Raw genomic sequence first — 23,357 nt, forward strand, 5'->3', positions numbered from 1 at the left:
ACTATTTAAGACCCTCCCCAAACTTGTGAACAGCACTCATACATGGTCAACATGGGAAAGACAAAGGAGCATTCCAAGGCCATCAGAGACAAGATCGTGGAGGGTCACAAGGCTGGCAAGGGGTACAAAACCCTTTCCAAGGAGTTGGGCCTACCTGTCTCCACTGTTGGGAGCATCATCCGGAAGTGGAAGGCTTATGGAACTACTGTTAGCCTTCCACGGCCTGGACAGCCTTTGAAAGTTTCCTCCCGTGTCGAGGCCAGGCTTGTCCGAAGAGTCAAGGCTAACCCAAGGACAACAAGGAAGGAGCTCCGAGAAGATCTCATGGCAGTGGGGACATTGGTTTCAGTCAATACCATACGTAACGTACTCCACCGCAATGGTCTCCGTTCCAGACGAGCCCGTAAGGTACCTTTACTTTCAAAGCATCATGTCAAGGCTCGTCTACAGTTTGCTCATGATCACTTGGAGGACTCTGAGACTGACTGGTCCAAGGTTCTCTGGTCTGATGAGACCAAGATCGAGATCATTGGTGCCAACCACACACGTGACGTTTGGAGACTGGATGGCACTGCATACGACCACAAGAATACCATCCCTACAGTCAAGCATGGTGGTGGCAGCATCATGCTGTGGGGCTGTTTCTCAGCCAAGGGGCCTGGCCATCTGGTCTGCATCCATGGGAAGATGGATAGCACGGCCTACCTGGAGATTTTGGCCAAGAACCTCTGCTCCTCCATCAAGGATCTTAAGATGGGTCATCATTTCATCTTCCAACAAGACAACGACCCAAAGCACACAGCCAAGAAGACCAAGGCCTGGTTGAAGAGGCAAAAAATCAAGGTGTTGCAGTGGCCTAGTCAGTCTCCTGACCTTAACCCAATTGAAAACTTGTGGAAGGAGCTCAAGATTAAAGTCCACATGAGACACCCAAAGAACCTAGATAACTTGGAGAAGATCTGCATGGAGGAGTCGGCCAAGATAACTCCAGAGACCTGTGCCGGCCTGATCAGGTCTTATAAAAGACGATTATTAGCTGTAATTGCAAACAAAGGTTATTCCACAAAATATTAAACCTAGGGGTTGAATAATAATTGACCCACACTTTTATGTATAAAATTTATAAAAATTTAACTGAGCAACAAAACTTTTTGGTTTGTAAGATTTATGCATCTGTTAATAAATCCTGCTCTTGTTTGAAGTTTGAAGGCTCTAACTTATTTGCATCTTATTAAACCTGCTAAATCTGCAGGGGGTTGAATACTACTTGTAGGCACTGTATATTATACATTATTAATACATATTTATATTTATGTAGAAACAAAAATAAGTGTAAGGGTATTTTCTCTGTCGCCCATGACGGCACCACGGAGAGAGGGGATCCGCCCACCAAGGACAGGAAACCTACAGATAAAAAGGCGGTACCACTCTCCCGCATCAGTTGGTTTCCTGTCCTTGATGGGAGACCTACAGACTTACCAGAAGGAAGATCGTCGTGGGATTCCGGGGCCAATCAGTCCGACTCAGGCAGCTGGGGTCCCTCTGCCTCGGCTGGTGTGGTGACCCGAGGCACCACCGCTGGGGCTAGTAGGCCTTTAGGGTGTGTGGGGGAGGTGACATGGAGTTCGCGGTCACCTCCCCAGTTAAGATGCAGCAGCGGCAACATCCAGGGGGGTCCCTCTGTGGTTGCGGGAGGAACGGCGCGGCTCTCCCTTTGGAAGCGTCAGCCTGCACACTGCATAGCCGTCCGGCGTGCAGGGAACCGCGTGTTAGGGCAGGCTGCAAAAAGACCGGGAGCTCCAGTGGGCAGCGGGTCATGTGCGGCACCATCTTGAGCAAACTGCGCGTGCGCGAGCTGGTGGAAAGAGCGATAAAGGCACACTCCGCAGGCGCCGGCAGACAGCGTTCCTGCGCAGGCGCTGGAAGAGGCGCTTCTGTGCAGGCGCATAATTGGATCAAGCGTCGGGAATCGCCGCCGCATAAAAAGAGGCTGCTTCAGTAATCAGTTGTTAAAGGGCGAGCCGCAGCACAGGCCGCAGCGCAAACCGCAGCACTAGCCACAGGAAAAAAAAAAGAGATGCCGCAGCAGCGATAAACATACAGGGGGGTCCCTCTGTGGTTACGGGGAGAGTGGCGCTCTCCCTCCTGAAGCGTAAGCCTGCAATCTGCAAAAGAAAAAAAAAAAAAGCCGCATGCTGCCTCTCCCAGAATCTTCTCCAGAGAAACACAGGAGCTGAGCCCAGGGCTGAAACCCTCCGGGGGGGGGGGGGGGGGAGTACCTCAGCCACAGATCCCAGCGAAGAGACTCCTGGATGGAGCGCTTCCGCCCGCAGTGGAGGCACTCTGCGCCAACGCCGACTGGCAAGCCACCGCTACTTCGGTTGCCATGCCTGGACCTCATGGGGGAGAGAAAATCATTGACAGCAATACAGCATTCCTGATGGGACGCCGCTTCCCCTCATGATGGGCTCTCGGTGTTATCAGCTCCCCCTGTTTTTTAGCAGATATGGAGCCAGCACAGGTAAGTGCATGGCGGAATGTTCTGTTGATAGCTCATGCCTTTGTGCTAAGCTGTGCTAGAGCTTCATATGCGAGGTATGTTTTTACATATACACAGCCAGACCTTGGACCTCTAGGCTATAATAAGGCCATATGTCCAGGCTACATCTCATGATTTGGCTTAAGTTAGTTGCATGTCTTGTCTGCGCAGAGCCTTATGATTGGACTCAATATAAACAGGTGTCTCGCTTTTCTTTGCAACTTAACTACTCTATGCCTTGGGAGGACATATAGTGTTAATGAAGCACTTTGTCTCCATGAAGACTGCCCTTCAGCTGAGGCTCATTAGTTAGCTCCTTCGGGTGGGGTCAGTCGGACAAATGAGATATACTATTCAGTGGAGGCTTATCAGTATCTCTGAGAGATTGTTCTTTTGCTTTTAACTATGGGCCAACTCTAATGGGCATTTCTAATGAGAAGGCCAACTCTGGTGATGTTAGGAAATATTACCTGCCGGATTGTGTATTCCTTAGTTGCAATAACATCCAACCCTTGTTTAGGGTTTAGACACCTAAGGATTCGGAATAGACGTGATCTGGATGAGTAATGTGTGTACATCCTAATGCTCTGCCATTATCCATGTACTAACTGTTATTGGTTTGATCTTCCCGCAGTCCAGAACCGGAGGCTAGTGCGCATGCGCGGGGTGAGAACGCGCCCTTATGACGCAAGCAGACGTCGCGGTGCATGACTGGGTAATCCAGTCTGAACAGGCACATGTTGCTTCTCCAAGTCCCCTCCTCGTGGAAATATAGAGCAGGTGGTCGGGGGCCGGTACTCAGAGCCCTAATATATGGCAATGGTCAAAAGGCTGGTCACCCAGACTTCTCTGGTGCAACTCCTCAGAATATTAGCCATAATATTGATCGTGAATGTTTCCAGGAGTAGAGAAGACCATATAGGAACCACCAAACTGCTGAGGGGGGGGGGGATACCTGGAGGAACTTCCTTTCAGGTTCCAAGTTAGAAGAGGGAGTTTCCAATAACAACTGTCTTAGCGTTTCTGCAAGGAATTGGAACAGGGACTAGCCACAAATACTTTAAAAGTTCAGGTCTTGGCTTTAAGGGCCCTGTACAATTAAGACCCGGCTGGGTATCTGGGATATCCAGGTTCATCAAAGCGTTGGCCAGGTCTAGACCCATCCCCTCTCGGTTTACTCCTCCTTGGAATTAAACTTGGATATTATATCCCTATCCAAACCTCCTTTTGAACCCCGGTCAGAGGCTTCTCTGGGAATCTGTCCCTTAAAACATCACTTTATGAATCGGTGGGTTTCCAGGTTCATCAGGGCAGCAGGTAGTTCGAGGCCACTTCCAGTAAAGTTCCCTTCAATGGGATTTATTTTCGGTCCTTAAAACCCTGTCTAAACCGCCTTCGAACCCTTAGAGGATATCCCATTAAAACTCCTATCCCTCAAAACATCCCTGCTCATCGCCCTCTCATCTGCTCGTAGAATAAGCAACATACAGGCACTATCTGCTAACCCTCCTTATACACGGTTTTTAGAGGATAGTGTTACTCTCAAAATAGATCCAGCATACCTCCCGAAGGTAGCATCCCGGTTCCGCAGAACTCAAGAGATATCTCTACCCTCCTTTTGTCTTAACCCTAAAAATAGGGAGGAGGAATCGTTGCATACACTAGATGTCAGGAGATGCTTCATACAGTACTTAGAAGCCACCAGAGAGAGTAGGGAGGATGCCTCTCTTTTTATGTGCTTTCAGGATCCCTGGAAGGGGAAAAAGGCCTCCAAAGCTACTCTGGCGAGATGGATCACAGATGCTATCAGCCTATCATACTCATCAAGTGGAATGTCTGTTCCAGTGGAGGTCAAGGCTCACTCAACGAGAGCAGTGACAGCTTCTTGGGCGGAGAAGGCCGGAGCTTCGATTGACCAGATATGTAGAGCTGCTATTTGGTCATCACCTTCCACATTCTATAGGCACTATAGATTGGACCTTATCACCTCTTCGGACCTTACTTTCGGTAAAGGGTTCTGGAAGCGGTGGTCCCTCCCTGAATGTACTATCTATGCAAATCTCTCCGTGGTGCCGTCATGGGCGACAGAGAAAAATATAGTTCTTACCGATAACGGTATTTCTCTGAGCCCATGATGGCACCCGTACATTCCCTCCCTTCACTCATGGGTGTGCACGTTAATATAGTGCCATAGTTTTTTTATGACAGGTCACGCGGTATCTCAATTAAGTTAAGTAATATTGAAACTAATAAGCTGTTCCATAGTCTCCCATCGTTCTCTAGTAAACAACTGATGCGGGAGAGTGGTACCGCCTTTTTATCTGTAGGTTTCCTGTCCTTGGTGGGCGGATCCCCTCTCTCCGTGGTGCCGTCATGGGCTCAGAGAAATACCGTTATCGGTAAGAACTATATTTTCCACACTGAGTTTTTTGCTGCTTTTTTATGCTAAAATATTTGATAGATAAATAATTAAAAGAAAAAAACTGCATGGGTTCTCCCCTATTTTTTATAACAAGCCAGGCAAAGCTCACAGCTGGGGGTTGCAACCCTCAGCTGTCAGCTTCAGCAAGGCTGGTTATCAAGAATAGAGGGGTCGCCACGCTGTTTATTTAAATTATTTTTATATAGTTTTTAACAACCAGCCTTCAGACAGCTGGGGGCTGGTATTCTCAGGCTGGTAAGGGGACATGGATATTGGCCCTCCCCCAGCCTAAAAATAGCAGCTCGCAGCTGCCCAGAGAAGGCACATCTATTAGATGTGCCAATTCTGTTGCTTTGCCCGGCTCTTCCCACTTGCCCTGTAATGGTAGCAAGTGGGGTAATAGTCGGGGGAGCTGAAGTCACCTTTGTATTGTCCGGTGACATTAAGCTCCTGAGGTTAGTAATGGAGAGGCATCCATAAGATGCCCCAAGTACTAACCCCATAGTCACATTGTAAGAAAACATGGACACCCATAATAAAGTCTTTTAATTGAAAAAAATGACACGGCCTCCTTTAATAATCTCAATTAAACCATACTTACGACCTCGCCTAATTCCACTGAAGCCATCGATCTCCTGTAATAAACCAAAAATAATAAAACCACAATATCCCTCACCTCTCCATTGTTCTGTCCGATGCTGTAATCCATGTGTGGGAGATAATTAGTTTTCAACCTTGATGGTGCCAAGATCGTCCAGGCTGAGAACCACTAGTGAATGAGCTGCTGTGAGTGCAGCCTCAGTGAATAGTGGTGACGTTACTGAGGCTCCATTCCCAGCCTGGAAAAACTGCGGTGACCTCGGTGAGATCCTCACTAGCAACGTGAGAAAGTCACACGGTGCAGAAGCGAGTTCGCTGGGAGAATTTCACTGCCTCCTGAAGAAGTTAAAACGAAACGTGTGTTGGGACCGCAGGGACAGCTTGTTGCCAGCGCTCTGCCACATTGTAATCAGTAAGTGTACTCCCTTATTACAGTCATGGCCAAAAGTATTGACACCCCTGCAATTCTGTCAGATAATACTCATTTTCTTCCTGAAAATGATTGCAAACACAAATTATTTGGTATTATCGTCATTTAATTTGTCTTAAATGAAAAAACACAAAAAGAATTGTCCTAAAGCCAAATTGGATATAATTCCACACCTAACATAAAAAGGGGGTGGACAAAAGTATTGGCACTGTTGGAAAAATCATGTGATGCTTCTCTAATTTGTGTAATTAACAGCACCTGTAACTTACCTGTGGCACCTAACAGGTGCTGGCAATAACTAAATCACGCTTGCAGCCAGTTGACATGGATTAAAGTTGACTCAACCTCTGTCCTGTGTCCTTGTGTGAACCACATTGAGCATGGAGAAAAGAAAGAAAACCAAAGAACTGTCTGAGGACTTGAGAAACCAAATTGTGAGGAAGCATGAGCAATCTCAAGGCTACAAGTCCATCTCCAAAGTCCTGAATGTTCCTGTATCTACCGTGCACAGTGTCATCAAGAAGTTTAAAGCCCATGGTACTGTGGCTAACCTCCCTAGATGTGGATGGAAAAGAAAAATTGACAAGAGATTTCAACGCAAGATTGTGCGGGTGTTGGATAAAGAACCTCGACTAACATCCAAACAAGTTCAAGCTGCCCTGCAGTCCGAGGGTACGGCAGTGTCAACCCGTACGATCCGTCGGCATCTGAATGAAAAGGGACTGTATGGTAGGAGACCCAGGAAAACCCCACTTCTTACCCCGAGACATAAAAAAGCCAAGCTGGAGTTTGCCAAACCTTACCTGAAAAAGCCTAAAACGTTTTGGAAGAATGTTCTCTGGTCAGATGAGACAAAAGTAGAGCTTTTTGGGCAAAGGCATCAACATAGAGTTTACAGGAGAAAAAAAGAGGCATTCAAAGAAAAGAACACGGTCCCTACAGTCAAACATGGCGGAGGTTCCCTGATGTTTTGGAGTTGCTTTGCTGCCTCTGGCACTGGACTGCTTGACCGTGTGCATGGCATTATGAAGTCTGAAGACTACCAACAAATTTTGCAGCATAATGTAGGGCCCAGTGTGAGAAAGCTGGGTCTCCCTCAGAGGTCATGGGTCTTCCAGCAGGACAATGGCCCAAAACACACTTCAAAAAGCACTAGAAAATGGTTTCAGAGAAAGCACTGGAGACTTCTAAGGTGGCCAGCAATGAGTCCAGACCTGAATCCCATAGAACACCTGTGGAGAGATCTAAAAATGGCAGTTTGGAGAAGGCACTCTTCAAATATCAGGGACCTGGAGCAGTTTGCCAAAGAAGAATGGTCTAAAATTCCAGCAGAGCATTGTAAGAAACTCATTGATGGTTACTGGAAGCGGTTGGTCGCAGTTATTTTGGCTAAAGGTTGTGCAACCAAGTATTAGGCTGAGGGTGCCAATACTTTTGTCTGGCCCATTTTTGGAGTTTTGTGTGAAATGATCAATGTTTTGCTTTTTGCTTCATTCTCTTTTGTGTTTTTTCATTTAAGACAAATTAAATGAAGATAATACCAAATAATTTGTGTTTGCAATCATTTTCAGGAAGAAAATGAGTATTATCTGACAGAATTGCAGGGGTGTCAATACTTTTGGCCATTACACTATATGCTTTATTTGATTAGGCTTGTTCACAGCCATAATTTATTCTGAATGCACCCTTTGCTTTTTGCTAATTAGCACACTGCATTTTATTCCTTCATGCTGTTAATAGAGTGTACTCTGCTCTGCATTGCTATTGACGCATAAGCTCTAATTCACATTGAGGTTACATTCTATTTGCACTGTGGTAGCAATACCCATGTATTCTTTTTGTACTTTACCATTTCTTTGTTGTGTGCTATTAATTATTTTTTTGGGGTTATATAGTAATATACTAACTTGCTGACGTACTGTATAAATTATACATTATGTATTTTGCTGGAAATATTATGTCCCTGTTTCTGATTTGGTGTCCAGTGGTTTTGTTGATTTTGTGACTTTCATTATTTTAAATATACCGTATATACTAGAGTATAAGCCGAGATTTTCAGACCATTTTTTTAGGCTGAAAGTGCCACTCTCGGCTTATACTCGAGTCATTGTCCCAGGGGGTTGGCGGGGAGCGGCAGGAGTGGCGGCTGTCACATCATACTCACCCATTCCTGGCGCGGTCTCTGCACCTCTCTGCTTATCAGATGGTCTCTGGCACCGGCAGCTCTTCCTGTGTTCAGCGGCCACATGGTACCACTCATTAAAGTAATGAATATGCACGCGACTCCACTCCCATTGGCGTGGAGCGCATATTCATTACTTTAATGAGCGGTACTATGTGACTGCTGAACACAGGAACAAGCTGCCTGCCCCAGAGACCATTTTAGAAGCAGGGACGTTCAGAGACCGCGCCAGGAGGAGGGTGAGCTATGCGATACTCACCTGTCCCCGTTCCACTGCCGCACTGTCTTCCGTGTCCTCTGGCAGTGACGTTCAGGTCAGTGGGCACGATGACGTGGTTAGTGCGCGCCCTCTGCCTGAACAGTCACAGCTAGAGGATGCGGCATGTGGCGGTGGAACGGGGACAGGTGAATATCGCAAGTGCCGGGGGCCTGAGCCAGCGGCGACTCCGGCACCTGGCCCCTAGCGATGAGAGGCGGGTGTGTCATTTTTACATTTTTTTTTTTTTTTTTTTTTTTTTTTGCGCTTTTGCCGCAGCTTCTTTCCTGCCAAGAAATCAGGTTTTGCTGCAGAAAAAAAGCGGCAAAAAGGCCCAGTGTGAAATACACATTTGGCATTGCTGCATCAGGAACAACCTGATCTATTACACTATTTAACCCTTACAGTAAAAACCATTAAAAAATATTGCAAAAACTGTTTTCATCACAGTTGAAAATAGAAATGGTATCACTGAAAACATCATCTTGTCTCATACATACAGCTCCATCAGCAAAAAACTTTAAAAAAAATATCTAAAGCAGTCAGAATAAGGCCATGCATAAACAATTTTTTTCTATAAAAGTTTTAGTGTAAAAGCAGCAAAAACATTAAAAAAAAATATAAATGTTTTATTGTTGTATTTGTACTGACCCGAACAATAAAGCTGTTGTGAATTTTACGACATAGTTATCAGAAGTTTAAAAAAAAAAATCCTGAATTGCTGGTTTTTGTTTATCTTGCCTTTCCAGTGGAATAGAAAGCGATCAACAAATATTTTGTAAATAAAAATAACAATAAAAACTCCTACTCATCCTGTATATAAAAAAAAAACAAGCCCTCACATGACTGTCAGCAGAAAAATAGAAAAAAAGATAGCCTTCAAAATATGGTGATGCAAAAATAAACCTTTATTTTGTAAAAGGAGCGTTTTTAGTGATAGTAGACAAACATAAAAAACTATATAAATCTGGTATCGCTGTAATCATTGTGACTCGCAGAAGAATAAAGCGATCTTATCTCTTACTCCGCACAGTGAACGGTGTAAAAAGAAAAAATAAATAAAACCAATTTTTTACCTGCTGTTGATTTGTTCATTCTGCCTCCTAAAGATAACAATAAGGATTGGCTCACATTGATTCTGCGCTGAGTGCTTACATCGGGGTTTCCATGTAAATGTTTGAAAAATGGGATTTAGACAAAATTCTACATGGAACCACGGTTTTGTGCACCTTTAACCCCTTCACGCCGCAGCCCTTTTTAGTTTTTGCTTTGTTTTTTGCTACCCTTCTTCCCAGAGCCATAACTTTATTTTTCCTTCAATATGGCCATGTGAGGGCTTTTTTTTTTGCTGGACGAGTTGTACTTTTGAATGACACCATTGGTTTTACCATGTTGTGACTTGAAAACAGGAAACCAATTCCAAGTGCGGTGAAATTGCAAAAAAAAGTGCAATTCCACAACTGGTTTTTTTTTGTTTTTTTTTTCAAAAATTCAAAACTTTCTAAAAAAAAATTGTGCCATTTTCTGATACCCGCAGCATCTCCATTTTTTGTGATCTCAGGTTGGCTGAGGGCTTATTTTTTGCGCGCCAAGCTGAAGTTTTTAATGATACCATTTTGGTGCAGATACGATCTTTTGATTGCCAGTTATCACATTTTAATGCAATGTTGCGGCTACCCAAAAAAAAAACCGTAATTTTGGCTGTTTTATATTTTGTTCTCACTACGCCGTTTAGCAATCAGGATAAATTTTTTTTTGATTGGTTGATTCTGAACGCAACGATACTAAATGTCTATGATTTTTTTTTTTTTTTTTTTTTGATTGCTTTATTTTGGATGGGGCGAAAGTGGGGTGATTAGAACTTTTATATATTTTTATATTTATTTTATTTTTTTTACTTTTGGCATGCTTCAATAGTCTCCATGAGAGACTAGAAGCTGCCATAACTCGATCGGTTCTGTTACATACAGGCGATGATCATGTTGTCATGCCAACCCATCAGTGACTCCCGATCACGTGACGAGGGTCACCGGTGGGCATGATTACTGGAAGTGCATATTAAATGCCGCTGTCAGCGTTTGACAGCGGCATTTAACTGGTTAATAGCCGCGGGTGGATCACGATTCCACCCGCTGCTGTTCCGGGCACATGTCAGCTATTTTGATGTGGACTCACCGCTTGGAGCCCACATCAAAAGGAGGGAGTGTGACGTGGGCGTACCAATACGCCCAACGTCTTTAAAGGGGTTAAGTGCATCAGGGGCTTTGGAAATGTGACATGTCCGCTATCTATTCCATTTAATTCTGCGCTCCAAAAGTCAAATGATGCTCCTTCTGACCCCTTCCGTTCGCCCAAACAGTAGTTTTCCACCACATATTGGGTATCTGTGTACTGAGGAGAAATTGTATTGTCCATTTTCTTCGGATACCCTTGTAAAAATGCAAAATTTGGTGTTAAAGCAATATTTTTGTGAGGAAAAATTAAAATGTTCATTTTTTTTCTTTCAACATTGCTTTATTTCCTGTGAAGCACCTAAAGGGATAATAATCTTCTTGAATATGGTTTAGAGCACTTTGAAGGGTGCCGTTTTTAGAATGGTTTCACTTGGGTATTTGACACAGTCCCTTTTAAGTCACTTTCAACATGATGTGGTCCCTAAGAAAAATAGTTTGGAAAATTTTGCTGGAAAAATATAAAATTGATTAACTGTTAACCCTTCTAACAATTTTTTTTTTAACCCCTTAACGAACGTCGATACGCGTTTTCACGACTGCAATTAAGGGTACTTAAACTACAGTACCGTTAATTAACAGCGCTGTGGTAAAAGTGTATAACGCCCCCCAGAGTTGGAATTTCACCGGGTTCTCGGCTACCCCCAGAGAACATGAATCGGGTCGTTTTTTTACCGACCCCGGTATTGAGATCGCCGTTATTAACGGTATAACGGTGACCGCAAAAAAAAGTCTGATTCTCCATTTAATTTCTCTCTCCTCTGATGTGATCGCACATCAGAGGAGAGAGAAATTGGGTCCCTCGAATTTCCACAAAAATTTAAAAATAACCAATAAATTTCGTTCAACTTCACAATTATGTTCCACTTCTTGATTCTTCACCAAAAATTTACATTTGGTATCTTTGTTTGAAGCATATGTGGGAAAAGGTTGAAAAGTTCCTGGGGGACGAATACTTTCGCAAAGGCACTGTATCTGGTTTAAGTGCATAAAAATTCAAAGTTTGAAAATTGCTAAATTTTCACTTTTTTTGTGTAAAATTTTTGATATTTTAATAAATGCAAATAATTGTGACTACAATTTAACATAGTCATGAAATACAACATGTACGTTAACCCCTTTCTGCCATTGGATGTACTATCATGTCGAGGTGACCTGGGACTTAATTCCCATGGACAGGATAGTACATCATAGGTGATTAGCCGCGCTCACAGGGGAAGCGAGGCCAGGTGTCAGTGTCAGCTGATTATCACAGACCGCTCCCGGCACATTAACCCCCTGAACACTGCGATCAAACATGATCACAGCGTTCCAGTGGCATAGGGAAGCTTCCCTGAGACCCTCAGAACATCGTAATGTGATCCCGTTGTTCCGTGCGTCGTCTCCTCCCTGCAGGCATCGGATCCAAGATGGCCGCGGGGGTCCTTCCAGGTTCTGCAGGAATGTGGCTTGCAAGCGCCTGCTTAGGCCTGCACGCGATCAAAAAGACGGATATAAATAAACATGGTACCGCTGAAAACGTCATCTTGTCCCGCAAAAAACAAGACCTCACATGACTCTGTGGACAAAAATATGGAAAAATATAGCTCTCAAAAAATGTGGTAACGAAAAAAATACTTTTTGCAATAAAAAGCACCTTTTAGTGTGTGACAGCTGCCAAACCCGCTATAAATGGTAAATAAAATCCCCCTTTATCACCGCCTTAGTTAGGGAAAAATAATAAAATTTAAAAAAGTATTTATTTCCATTTTCCCATTAGGGTTAGGGTTGGGGCTAAAGTTGGGGTTAGGGTTTGGATTACGTTTACAGTTGGGTTAGGGGTGTGGTTAGGGTTAGGGGTGTGGATAGGGTTATGGTTAGGGGTGTGTTGGGGTTAGGGGTGGGGTTGGGATTAGGGTTACGGGTGTGTTGAAGTTGGGGTTGGAGTAAGAATTGGGGGGTTTCCACTGTTTAGGCACATCAGGGGCTCTGCAAACGCAACATGACCTCCGATCTCAATTCCATCCAATTCTGCGTTGAAAAAGTAAAACGTTGCTCCTTCCCTTCCGAGCTCTGTCGTGCGCCCAAACAGTGGTTTACACCCACATATGGGGTATCGGCGTACTCAGGACAAATTGGACAACAACTTTTGCGGTCCAATTTCTCCTGTTACCCTTGGGAAAATAAAAATTTGGGGGCGAAAAAATATTTTTTTTTTTCACAGGTCTGCATTATAAACTTTAGTGAAACACTTTGGGGTACAAAGTTCTCACAACACATCTAGATAAGTTCCTTGGGGGGGTCTAGTTTCCAATATAGGGTCACTTGTGGGGGGTTTCTACTGTTTAGGTACATCACTGGCTCTGCAAATGCAATGTGACGCCTGCAGACCAATCCATCTCAGTCTGCATTCCAAAAGGCGCTCCTTCCCTTCCGAGCTCTGCTGTGCGCCCAAACGGTGGTTCCCCACCACATATGGGGTATCAGCGTACTCAGGACAAATTGCACAACAACTTTTGGGGTCCAATTTCTCCTGTTACCCTTGGAAAAATACCAAACTGGGGGCTAAAAAAATCATTTTTGTGGGGAAAAAATGATTTTTTTTTTAACTTTCATAGCTCTACATTATAAACTTTAGTTCCTTAGGGGGTCTACTTTCCAAAATGGTGTCACTTGTGGGGGGTTTCAATGTTTAGGCACATCAGGGGCTCTCCAAATGCGACATGGCGTCCTATCTCAATTCCAGCCAATTTTGCATTGAAAAGTCAAACTGCGCTCCTTCCCTTCTGAGCTCTGCCTTGCGCCCAAACAGTGGTTTACACCCACATATGGGGTATCGGCGTACTCAGGACTAATTGTACAACAACTTTTGGTGTCAAATTTCGCCTGTTAACCTTGGTAAAATAAACCAAATTGGATCTGAGGTAATTTTTTGTGAAAAAAAGTTAAATGTTCATTTTTTTTAAACATTCCAAAAATTCTTGTGAAGCACCTGAAGGGTTAATAAACTTCTTAAATGTGGTTTTGAGCACCATGAGGGGTGCAGTTTTTAGAATGGTGTCACTTTTTGGTATTTTCTATCATATAGACCCCTCAAAGTGACTTCAAATGTGATGTGGTCCCTAAAAATAAATGGTGTAAAAATGAGAAATCGCTGGTCAACTTTTAACCCTTATAACTCCCTAACAAAAAAATGTTGTTTCCAAAATTGTACTGATGTAAAGTAGACATGTGGGTAATGTTACTTACTAGGTATTTTGTGTAACATATCTCTGTGATTTAAGGGCATGACAACTCAAAGTGGGAAAATTGCTAAATTTTCACCAAGTTTCTGTTTTTTTCACACATAAACGCAAGTAATATCAAAGAAAATGTACCACTATCATGAAGTACAATATGTCATGAGAAAACAATGTCAGAATCACTGGGATCCGTTGAAGCGTTCCAGAGTTATAACCTCATAAAGGGACAGTGGTCAGAATTGTAAAAATTAATTAACATGCAAACCACACTTGGGGATTAAGGGATTAAAAACGGTCTCCGGATCAATGGGATATGTTGAAGTGTTCCAGAGTTATCACCACATAATGTGACTCTGGTCAGAATTGAAAAAAATTGTCCTGGTCATGAAGGTGATAAAAGGCTCGGGGGTGAAGGGGTTGATGGTAAATTTAGGTCGATATTTTTATTTTTTTTTTTAAAAAAGAATTACAGTTTTCAATATCCGAATTCTCCAGTATTGCCGACGGAGAGCAAGTATGCGATTTGCATAGATGCAGTCACATGTCATCTAGGTCGTGCTCGACCTTGCTCATTTCACTTGTATTGAGTGAAGCCGAGCACATCTAGTCTACTATGGCCAGAAGTTTGCAAATTGCTATGCAACACTCGAGAATCTGACAGTGTGTGCATTGTAAGCTCAAGGTCTCAGGAATCTGAAGTCGCATATGGGACCTGCAGACTTTTATCAGAAGAGCGGACAATCTCTTTAAACTAGATAATTATACTACACAAAGTCAAGATACACCGTATTTTTGGGATTATAAGACATCCTTTTTTCCTCCAAATTTTGGAGGATAATGGGGGTGCTGCTTAAAATCCGAAGTGAGCTTACCGGGGGCCGGCGGAGGTGGAGCTGGGTCATAGAAGGCAGGGTTGTCTCCATGGCCCCCAGCAGCCATTTTCCCAAAGCCCACAGCGAGGATATCATTAAGAATATGGACATCGGTGCCAACACCTTCTGAGATCCCAGGCACCGCAGCATTTCCTCGCTCCTGCCGCTGCTGGCCTCCTGTAGCAGCTACCCTGCCTCCTGTGACCACTCTATGTGCAGGTACACTGTTTCTGGAGGTGACTTGTTCCCTTTTAAAAATGGTAAGGAAGTGAAACGCAAAGTGTATTTGACTGTTTTTTGTGAAACATTTCATTTATGGTATATAGTGATAATTTCTTGCATGAATGTGGAAAACCTCGGTACAGAGTCCAAACTATTTTATTTCCATTCAGACAATTGTAGTTGTGAATTTGGTCGTAGCTTTTACCTGAGCCTCTCTTGTTCATCTTGTGAACAGTTGCTAAGTGGAATTATATGCGCCTCTTTGTGCTTTTGCAAAATAAACTTTGTGAGGAGATACTGAACATTTTTCCATTGATAGGTATAGTTGGCATAGCTAAAATACTGATTTAATACTACTAAATGTATGTGTAATGCAAACTTATCAACCGATAACTTTCCATTTAGTTGTGTGGAATGTCGAAGTGCGGGGTGTTCTTTTGGTGTTGATTCTTGAGTGTGGAAATACTTGTCTAACTGGAGCCACAAGATGCGGTTATGTTTATCAAGCTGCTGACTGCGGGTCAAGTAGTCTCTTGTTGATATAATATGTCTGCAGCAGGAGAACCACCCTGTGAGGGTACAATCTGCTTAATTGCAGGTGTTTGCTCCATGGAAAGGAAGTTAACATGTTTTTCTGTTGAGATCCTATGTACACAGAATGCCTGCATTTTCTTTTCTGACCTCTGATTCTTCTGTTCAGGTTGTTGCACATGTTAATGACATTGCAAGAATATTTGGTCATGTGTTAGGAACGAAGGAGATTAAACCAGGTAAGACTTTATTTTTTTTCTATGCCAACTCTGCTGCAAATTGCTAATGAGGAAGATTTGCTACTTATAAAACAACTTGATGCGGGCAGGCTTTGCAGCATTGAGAATCTCTCCCCCCATGTGCTCACCCACCTATCCACTCTCTCTTTCCCCATGTGCTGACTTCTCCCGTCTGTGCTCTCTTCTTTGACCTGTCTACCCCATGTGCTATCCCCCTTGTCCGCTGTCTTTCTCCTTCCTGTGCTGTGTTCTCCCCTCATGTGCTGTCCCGTTTGAGCTGTCTCCCCCTGTGCTCTGTCTCTTTCACCCAGTGCGCTTTGATCGCAGAGGATACATTTTGTGAGGTAAAATATTGTTTAAAAACAGTCAGTGAAATATTTTACCTGACAAAAGAAATCCTCTGTGATCCCCCGCTGTAATGTCAGTATTGTAATTTGCCTCCTCCCCTGCCCAGGAGATGTGGTACGCTCCGCACACGGTCAGACACAGACAATTTTTAAAATGAACTTTCGTTCGTGGGAAAACCCCTTTAATGTGACCGGCTTCCTCTGCCTGTAGACACGTCGTGCATCTGCCGCCGGTATCAGCTGAATGATTCATTGCACCTGCGCGGAAATCGTGCAGGCACAGTGAATCAGACCGCTGCCATCTTTCTGCAGACAGATAGCGACGGTCATATTAAAACTGCGCATGCACTCCTCCTGCACAAAGGTGGCCGTCAGTGAATCATTCGGCTGTTCACGACGGTGTTCCGCTGGTGGTACCGCGCAAGAGGCTGCGTACGGGGAATACAGTGTGTGTGGTGCGTACGGCATATGTAGTGTGTGTGTGTGGTGCGTACAGCATGTACAGTGTGGTTCGTATAGTGTATGTGTGTGTGTGATGCGTACGGCATATACAGTGTGTGTGTGGTGCGTACAGCATATACAGTGTGTGTGGTGCGTATAGTGTGTGTGTGCGTACGGCATATACAGTGTGTGTGTGTGTGGTGCGTACAGCATATACAGTGTGTTTGTGTGTGGTGCGCACTGCGTATACAGTGTGTGTGTGGTGCGTATAGTATATGTGTGTGTGTGTGATGCGTACAGCATATGCAGTGTGTGGTGCGCACGGCGTATACAGTGTGTGTGTGGTGCGTATAGTGTGTGTGGTGCATACAGCATATACAGTGTGTGTTTGTGTGGTGCGTATAGTGTATGTGTGTGATGCGTACAGCATATGCAGTGTGGTGCGCACGGCGTATACAGTGTGTGTGTGGTGCGTATAGTGTGTGTGGTGTGTACAGCATATACAGTGTGTTTGTGTGTGGTGCGCACTGCGTATACAGTGTGTGTGGTGCGTATAGTGTATGTGTGTGTGTGATGCGTACAGCATATGCAGTGTGTGGTGCGCACGGCGTATACAGTGTGTGGTGCGTATAGTGTGTGTGTGGTGCGCACGGCAAATACAGTGTGTTTGTGTGTGGGGCGTACGGTGTATACAGTGTGTGTGTGGTGCGTATAGTGTATGTGTGTGTGGTGCGTACAGCATATACAGTGTGTTTGTGTGGTGCGTACTGCGTATACAATGTGTATGTGGTGCGTATAGTGTATGTGTGTGTGTGGTGCATACAGCATATACAGTGTGTGTGTGGTGCGTATAGTGTATGTGTGTGTGTGGTGCATACAGCATATACAGTGTGTGTGTGGTGCATACAGCATATACAGTGTGTGTGTGGTGCGTATAGTGTATGTGTGTGTGGTGCGTACGGCATATACAGTGTATTTGTGTGGGGCGTACGGTGTATACAGTGTGTGTGTGGTGCGTATAGTGTATGTGTGTGTGGTGCGTACAGCATATACAGTGTGTTTGTGTGTGGTGCGTACGGCGTATACAGCGTGGTGTGTGTGTGGTGCGTATAGTATGTGTGTGTGGTGCGTACGGCATATACAGTGTGGTGTGTGTGTGGTACGTATAGTGTATGTGTGTGTGATGCGTACGGCATATACAGTGTGTTTGTGTGTGGTGCGTACGGCATATACAGTGTGTGTGTGTGGTGCGTACAGCATATACAGTGTGTGTGTGGGGCGTACGGCGTATACAGTGTGTGTGTGTGGTGCGTATAGTGTATGTGTGTGTGGTGCGTACAGCATATACAGTGTTTGTGTGTGGGGCGTACGGCGTATACAGTGTGGTGTGTGTGTGTGTGTGGTACGTATAGTGTATGTGTGTGTGATGCGTACGGCATATACAGTGTGTTTGTGTGTGGTGCGTACGGCGTATACAGTGTGTGTGTGGTGCGTACGGCGTATACAGTGTGTGGTGCGACGGTGTTGCGCTAGTGGTACCGCGCAAGAGGCTGGTACCACCAGCAGTTTCCATTTTGAGACACCCATCACTTGGGTGTCCCAATATGGAGGTCGGTGAACTTCCGCCGCTTGGAATTCTGGGATCCGGACACATTTTACAGAAACCCTCAATTTGCAGGTTCTGTAATATTTCTATAATAATTATCATACTTTTACTGCTTATTACAATACCACTTAGTGGCCTCAATACTTTCATCCCAACATATGTGAATTGAGGGACAAAAACCAGGAAAGCAGAGATACTGATTGAGATTCTGTGGCCCCTATTCACCACCTACCTACAAGACCGTTTTCCTTCCAAAACAAAAAACAAACAAACCTGCAAGTAAGGTGTTTAAGTTCACGTCTGATAATGTCTGTATGTATATTTCTGTAATTCTCCTCTGACATACAATGCACAGTCACTAATCTATATAATGATTATAAAGCAGGATATGCCCTGGCTTTTAACAATGCATTTTTGGCAGGGAGAAAATAGATGGTGTTTGCCGAGTTTACGCTCTGTTGGACATTCAACCCTGTGCTCCTTGTAGAACTGCACCTTGTTTTGATCTTATCGAATAGTAACTATTTAAAGGGAACCTATCAAACCCCCCTTCCCCGGCGTTTTTAAGTAAAAGAGCCACCTTCAGCAGCACTAAGGCTGCATTCTGTGAAGGTGGCACTTATGTTTCTGATCCCTATTAACACTGAAATATTGACCTTTATAAATTGCGCCCCATACCTGTATTGAGTCGAAGAGGTGTGTCTCCCCCTGTTTCAGCCACCTCCCAGCCATCCATCATCCCCCTCTTGCGTCTGTGCGCCACCTCCTTTGTTGCTGTTACATGCCCGGCGCTGTGCCAACAGATCCCGGGCATGCGCAGTGCGCGCTGCCCGGGAACTGACATCAGGCGCCTGCATGTTGCGGAGGCCCCAGATCCCGCCCTGCAATGTGTTATGATGTATTCACACTGCGGGGCTGGGAATCTGGCGCCTGCGCAGTGGAGCGTGTCCCCGTGCTACATTGAAGATAGTGCCGAAGTCTCGCGAGACTTCACAAATCTCGCGAGACTTCACAAATCTCGCGAGACTTCACAAATCTCGCGAGACTTCACAAATCTCGCGAGACTTCACAAATCTCGCGAGACTTCACAAATCTCGCGAGACTTCACAAATCTCGCGAGACTTCACAAATCTCGCGAGACTTCACAAATCTCGCGAGACTTCACAAATCTCGCGAGACTTCACAAAGCTCGCGAGACTTCACAAAGCTCGCGAGACTTCACAAAGCTCGCGAGACTTCACAAAGCTCGCGAGACTTCACAAAGCTCGCGAGACTTCACAAAGCTCGCGAGACTTCACAAAGCTCGCGAGACTTCACAAAGCTCGCGAGACTTCTGCACTATCTTCAATGGAGCACGGTGACCCGCTCCACTGCACAGGTGCCAGATCCCCAGCCCCGCAGTGTGAATACATCATAACACACTGTGGGGCGGGATCTGGGGCCTCCGGAACACGCAGGCGAAATAGCCTTATATCAGTTCCCGGGCAGCACGCACTGCGCATGCCCGAGATCTGTTGGCACAGCGCAGGCGCCGGGCATGTAGCGGCAACACAGGACGGCTGGGAGGCGGCTGAAACAGGGGGAGTTACCTTACCACTGGGACTCAATATAGGTTTGGACTATAAACATAAGGATGAATGACCTTGGGGAGATCACAACATCCAACACCGCGGAGACACCATCACGTGTTTCTCAACGCAAGCAATAAATAGCCAGGTCTTTCACCGGGAAGGAAAAACCACAGGGAAGGGCAGCATCCAACAAGGAAAACCACCTGTGCCAAAACATGGTATGCATCCACAGACAGCTGTTTCGGGGTATTTGCCCCTCATCAGTGTGGAGTAGGAAACTGGTTATTAGGAACAGTGCCTAGTAAAAGGCATTGAACCATGTGGAATCACTGCATCCAATACATTGTACGGGTGAGATTTATCTTACGGAGACATGCTGCGGTTTGGAAAGACGCACCACATGTCCATCTCCACGAGTGATCCTGCGTGGCGGTGCACGCATAGAGGGCATAGGAATATCTTGAAGTCCCGTCCACTATGCTGTAACATCTAGACTCTGTGGGTTGTATGGTGCATCCAGCCCTCAGCGTTTACTGACCGTGTGCACCTACCCTAATAAGTTCCACAATTGGATGTGTTAAAAAGAAAAAATATTCCAGTGCTGAAATAATCTTAAAAATGTGCCCCTGCTATGAGCTATGCAGTGGAGTACCGCTGATAGTGGCAGACCATGCAGGTGCTATAGGGCCCGTTTGTCCCAGCCAGCATCACACTTTCAACTGTATCCATATCCTGGGTGTAGATAAAATTGAAAGCAGTGATGGAACAAGTAGTTGTCAGCAACCTCCTCCATCATTCTCCCTGTGTGTTCGATGTCTCAGCGACATGGGAGCACTGTATTATGTATTATGTGCAGAGCTTCAGGTCACACAGTACAGAGACCGGAGAAACAAGGGAACAGGGAAAGGTGAGTTGTTTTTTTTAAATTGAGTACCTAGTGGGGGCTATTATACTGTTTGAAGAGTTTTGTTGGGGCCATCATACCATTTGGAGGACTGGGGGAGGCCATCATACCATTTGGAGGGCTGTGGGAGGCCATCATACCATTTGGAGGGCTGTGGGAGGCCATCATACCATTTGGAGGGCTGTGGGAGGCCATCATACCATTTTGAGGGCTCTGGGAGGCCATCATACCATTTCGAGGGCTCTGGGAGGCCATCATACCATTTGGAGTGCTGTGGGAGGCCATCCTACTATTTGGAGGGCTTTTGGAGTACTGTGGGAGCTTATCATGTCTGTGAGCCATTATACAATGAGGAGGGTTGTGTGGGGTCCATCATACTGAATGGAGGCCTGTGCGGGGGTGCTGTGTAGGGTCCATTATACTGTGTTTGGGTTACTAGTGTGGAGATCCTACTTTGCAGGGAAATACTGTAGGGCAGTGTTTCTCAACTCCAGTCCTCAAGACCCCACAAGAGGTCATGTTTTCAGGATTTCCTTAGTATCGCACAGGTGATAATTTCATCACCTGCTCAAGCATTAATTCCATCGCCTATGCAATTCTAAGGAAATCCTGAAAACATGACCTGTTGAGGGGTCTTGAGGACTGGAGTTGAGAAACACTGCTATAGGGTCATACTGTGTGTGTGGAGGAATTCACTGGGGGTTATCTTCCTGTGTGTGGAGGACACTTTCGTTGGCATCATACTTTATGGGGGCCATGAGAGGAGTACCTTAGTGCATTAATAGGCTTCAATAGGGGCAAAACTACTTTGCAAGGACTGCAAAGTGGTGAGATATGCTCTTGTGACACCGCTGAAATTTATTTTTTGTGGTGGGGCCCCAATTAGGACTTCTGTTATGTGGTCCGATGTTTTCTATGTATGCCTGTAATTGCTGTGTCTGACCGTACAGTAACACGGCTGGCACATACCACATTTCCTGGGCAGGAGAGGAAGCAACAGAGATTATACTGACAGGACAGCATGGGATCACAACTGCCGCTTTCTGTATGGTGAAACAATTAACTTCCTGTTTAAAAACATATTTTACCTCACCGAAAGCATCAGCTGTGATCCTGTGCTATCCTGTCAGTATACTCTTTTGCTTTCTCCTCTAGCCAGGAGTTGTGGTATGTTCAGTCCATGAAGTGGAGCAGCTTTGAATGGTCATGAACTGCCATTACACAGTACATTTCAGGGGCACATTTATAAGATTTCCTCAGCACAGGAACATTGTTTTTTAGCACATGCAATTTTAGAGCTTATTTTTATTCAAAGATTTACTAATTAAAATGTACTGTAAATACTCGTGTATAAGCCGATCCGAGTAAAAGCCGAGACACCTAATTTTACAAGAAAAACTGGGGAAACTATTGATTCGAGTATAAGCCGGGTATGCATTGTCCCCTCATCGCTATCCTGATATGCATGGTTCCTCATCCCCATCCTTGTCTGCATGGCTGGCCATCTCTGTCCTTGTCTGCATGGCTCGCCATCTCTGTCCTTGTCTGCATGGCTCCCCATCCCTGTCCTTGTATGCATGGCTCCCCATCTCTGTCCTTGTTTCCATGGTACCTTATCCCTAATCATCCTACTTACCTTCCCTGCGTTCCCTCGCTTCATCTCATTCCGGTGCCAGCAGCTCTTCCGGCTGAGTGATCACATGTCCCTGCTCATTAAAGTAATGAATATTCACCTCTCTCCACGCCTATGGGAGTGGAGAGGTGAATATTCATTACCTTAATGAGTGGTCATCCATGATGGCCCAGCAGCTGCTGGAAGCCGGCAGCTGTAACTGTGCGCGTGTGCAGTGAATATTCATTTCTCTTTAGCAGCAGGCACAGGCTCCTGCCTCCTGTGACCCGCTGCTCCGCCGCTCGCCCCTCCCCCACCTTCTCCTGGGACAATGACTCGTGTATAAGACGAGGGCGACGTTTTCAGCACACAAAAAAGTGCTGAAAAACTCTGCTTATACACGAGTATATACGGTACTTTTTTGTGGGAAAACCCCGTTAAGTTCTTTAAACTACCTCTTCATGGAAATGTATTATTACATGTGGTTAATTCATATACATGTGGCTCATGCAGGGGCATCCCAAGCATGTGCCATTACAGGCTGTATGAAAAAGGGTTATAGTGGGCTGTACATTTAGGCCATGTGCACATGTTGCGGATTTCCTGCGGATCCGCAGCGCTTTTTACCGTGCAGAAACGCTGCAGATCCGCAAGTGATTTACAGTATAATGGAAAAAAAATGCTGTGCTAATGGTGCGGAAAAGTCCCCACTGAAAACGCTGCGGGTTGAAAGAAGGAGCATGTCATTTATTTGTGCGGATCTGCAGCGTTTCTGCACCCATTGACTTGCATTGAGTCGGGCATATCCGCAGCAAAACCGCAGATCTAAAAAAGATCTGTTTTGCTGTGAGAAACGCTGCAGATCGGGAGGGGGGGAAGAGTGTGTGGGCGGAGACTGTGTGTGTGCGGGAAAAATGTGCGTGTCTGTGTGCGGGTGTTTGTGTGTGTCTGCGGCGATCGCGAGGGGCTGGGGGTCTGTGCGGGGCTGTGGGGGGTCTGCGGTGGGCTGTGGGGGGGTCAGTGCTGGGCTGTTGTGGGTCTGTGCCAGGCTGTGGGGGGTTTGCGGCGGGCTGTCGGGGGTCTGCGGCGGGCTGTGGGGGGTCCTTGGGGGTGTGTGCGCGTGCAGGCATC

General features: G+C 45.3%; 1 protein-coding gene across 1 annotated transcript in view; it reads left to right on the forward strand.

The window, feature by feature from the left end:
- Positions 1-23,357, forward strand: part of IPO4 (importin 4) — a 320,435-nt gene that overhangs the window by 295,559 nt on the left and 1,519 nt on the right. Inside the window, exon 29 of the mRNA XM_069762452.1 lies at positions 15,676-15,745. Within this exon, the coding sequence (XP_069618553.1) occupies positions 15,676-15,745 (70 nt within the window). The remainder of the gene's footprint in view (positions 1-15,675; positions 15,746-23,357) is intronic.

This window comes from Ranitomeya imitator, chromosome 1 (assembly GCF_032444005.1).
Source record: "Ranitomeya imitator isolate aRanImi1 chromosome 1, aRanImi1.pri, whole genome shotgun sequence".
Classification (NCBI taxonomy): domain Eukaryota; kingdom Metazoa; phylum Chordata; class Amphibia; order Anura; family Dendrobatidae; genus Ranitomeya; species Ranitomeya imitator.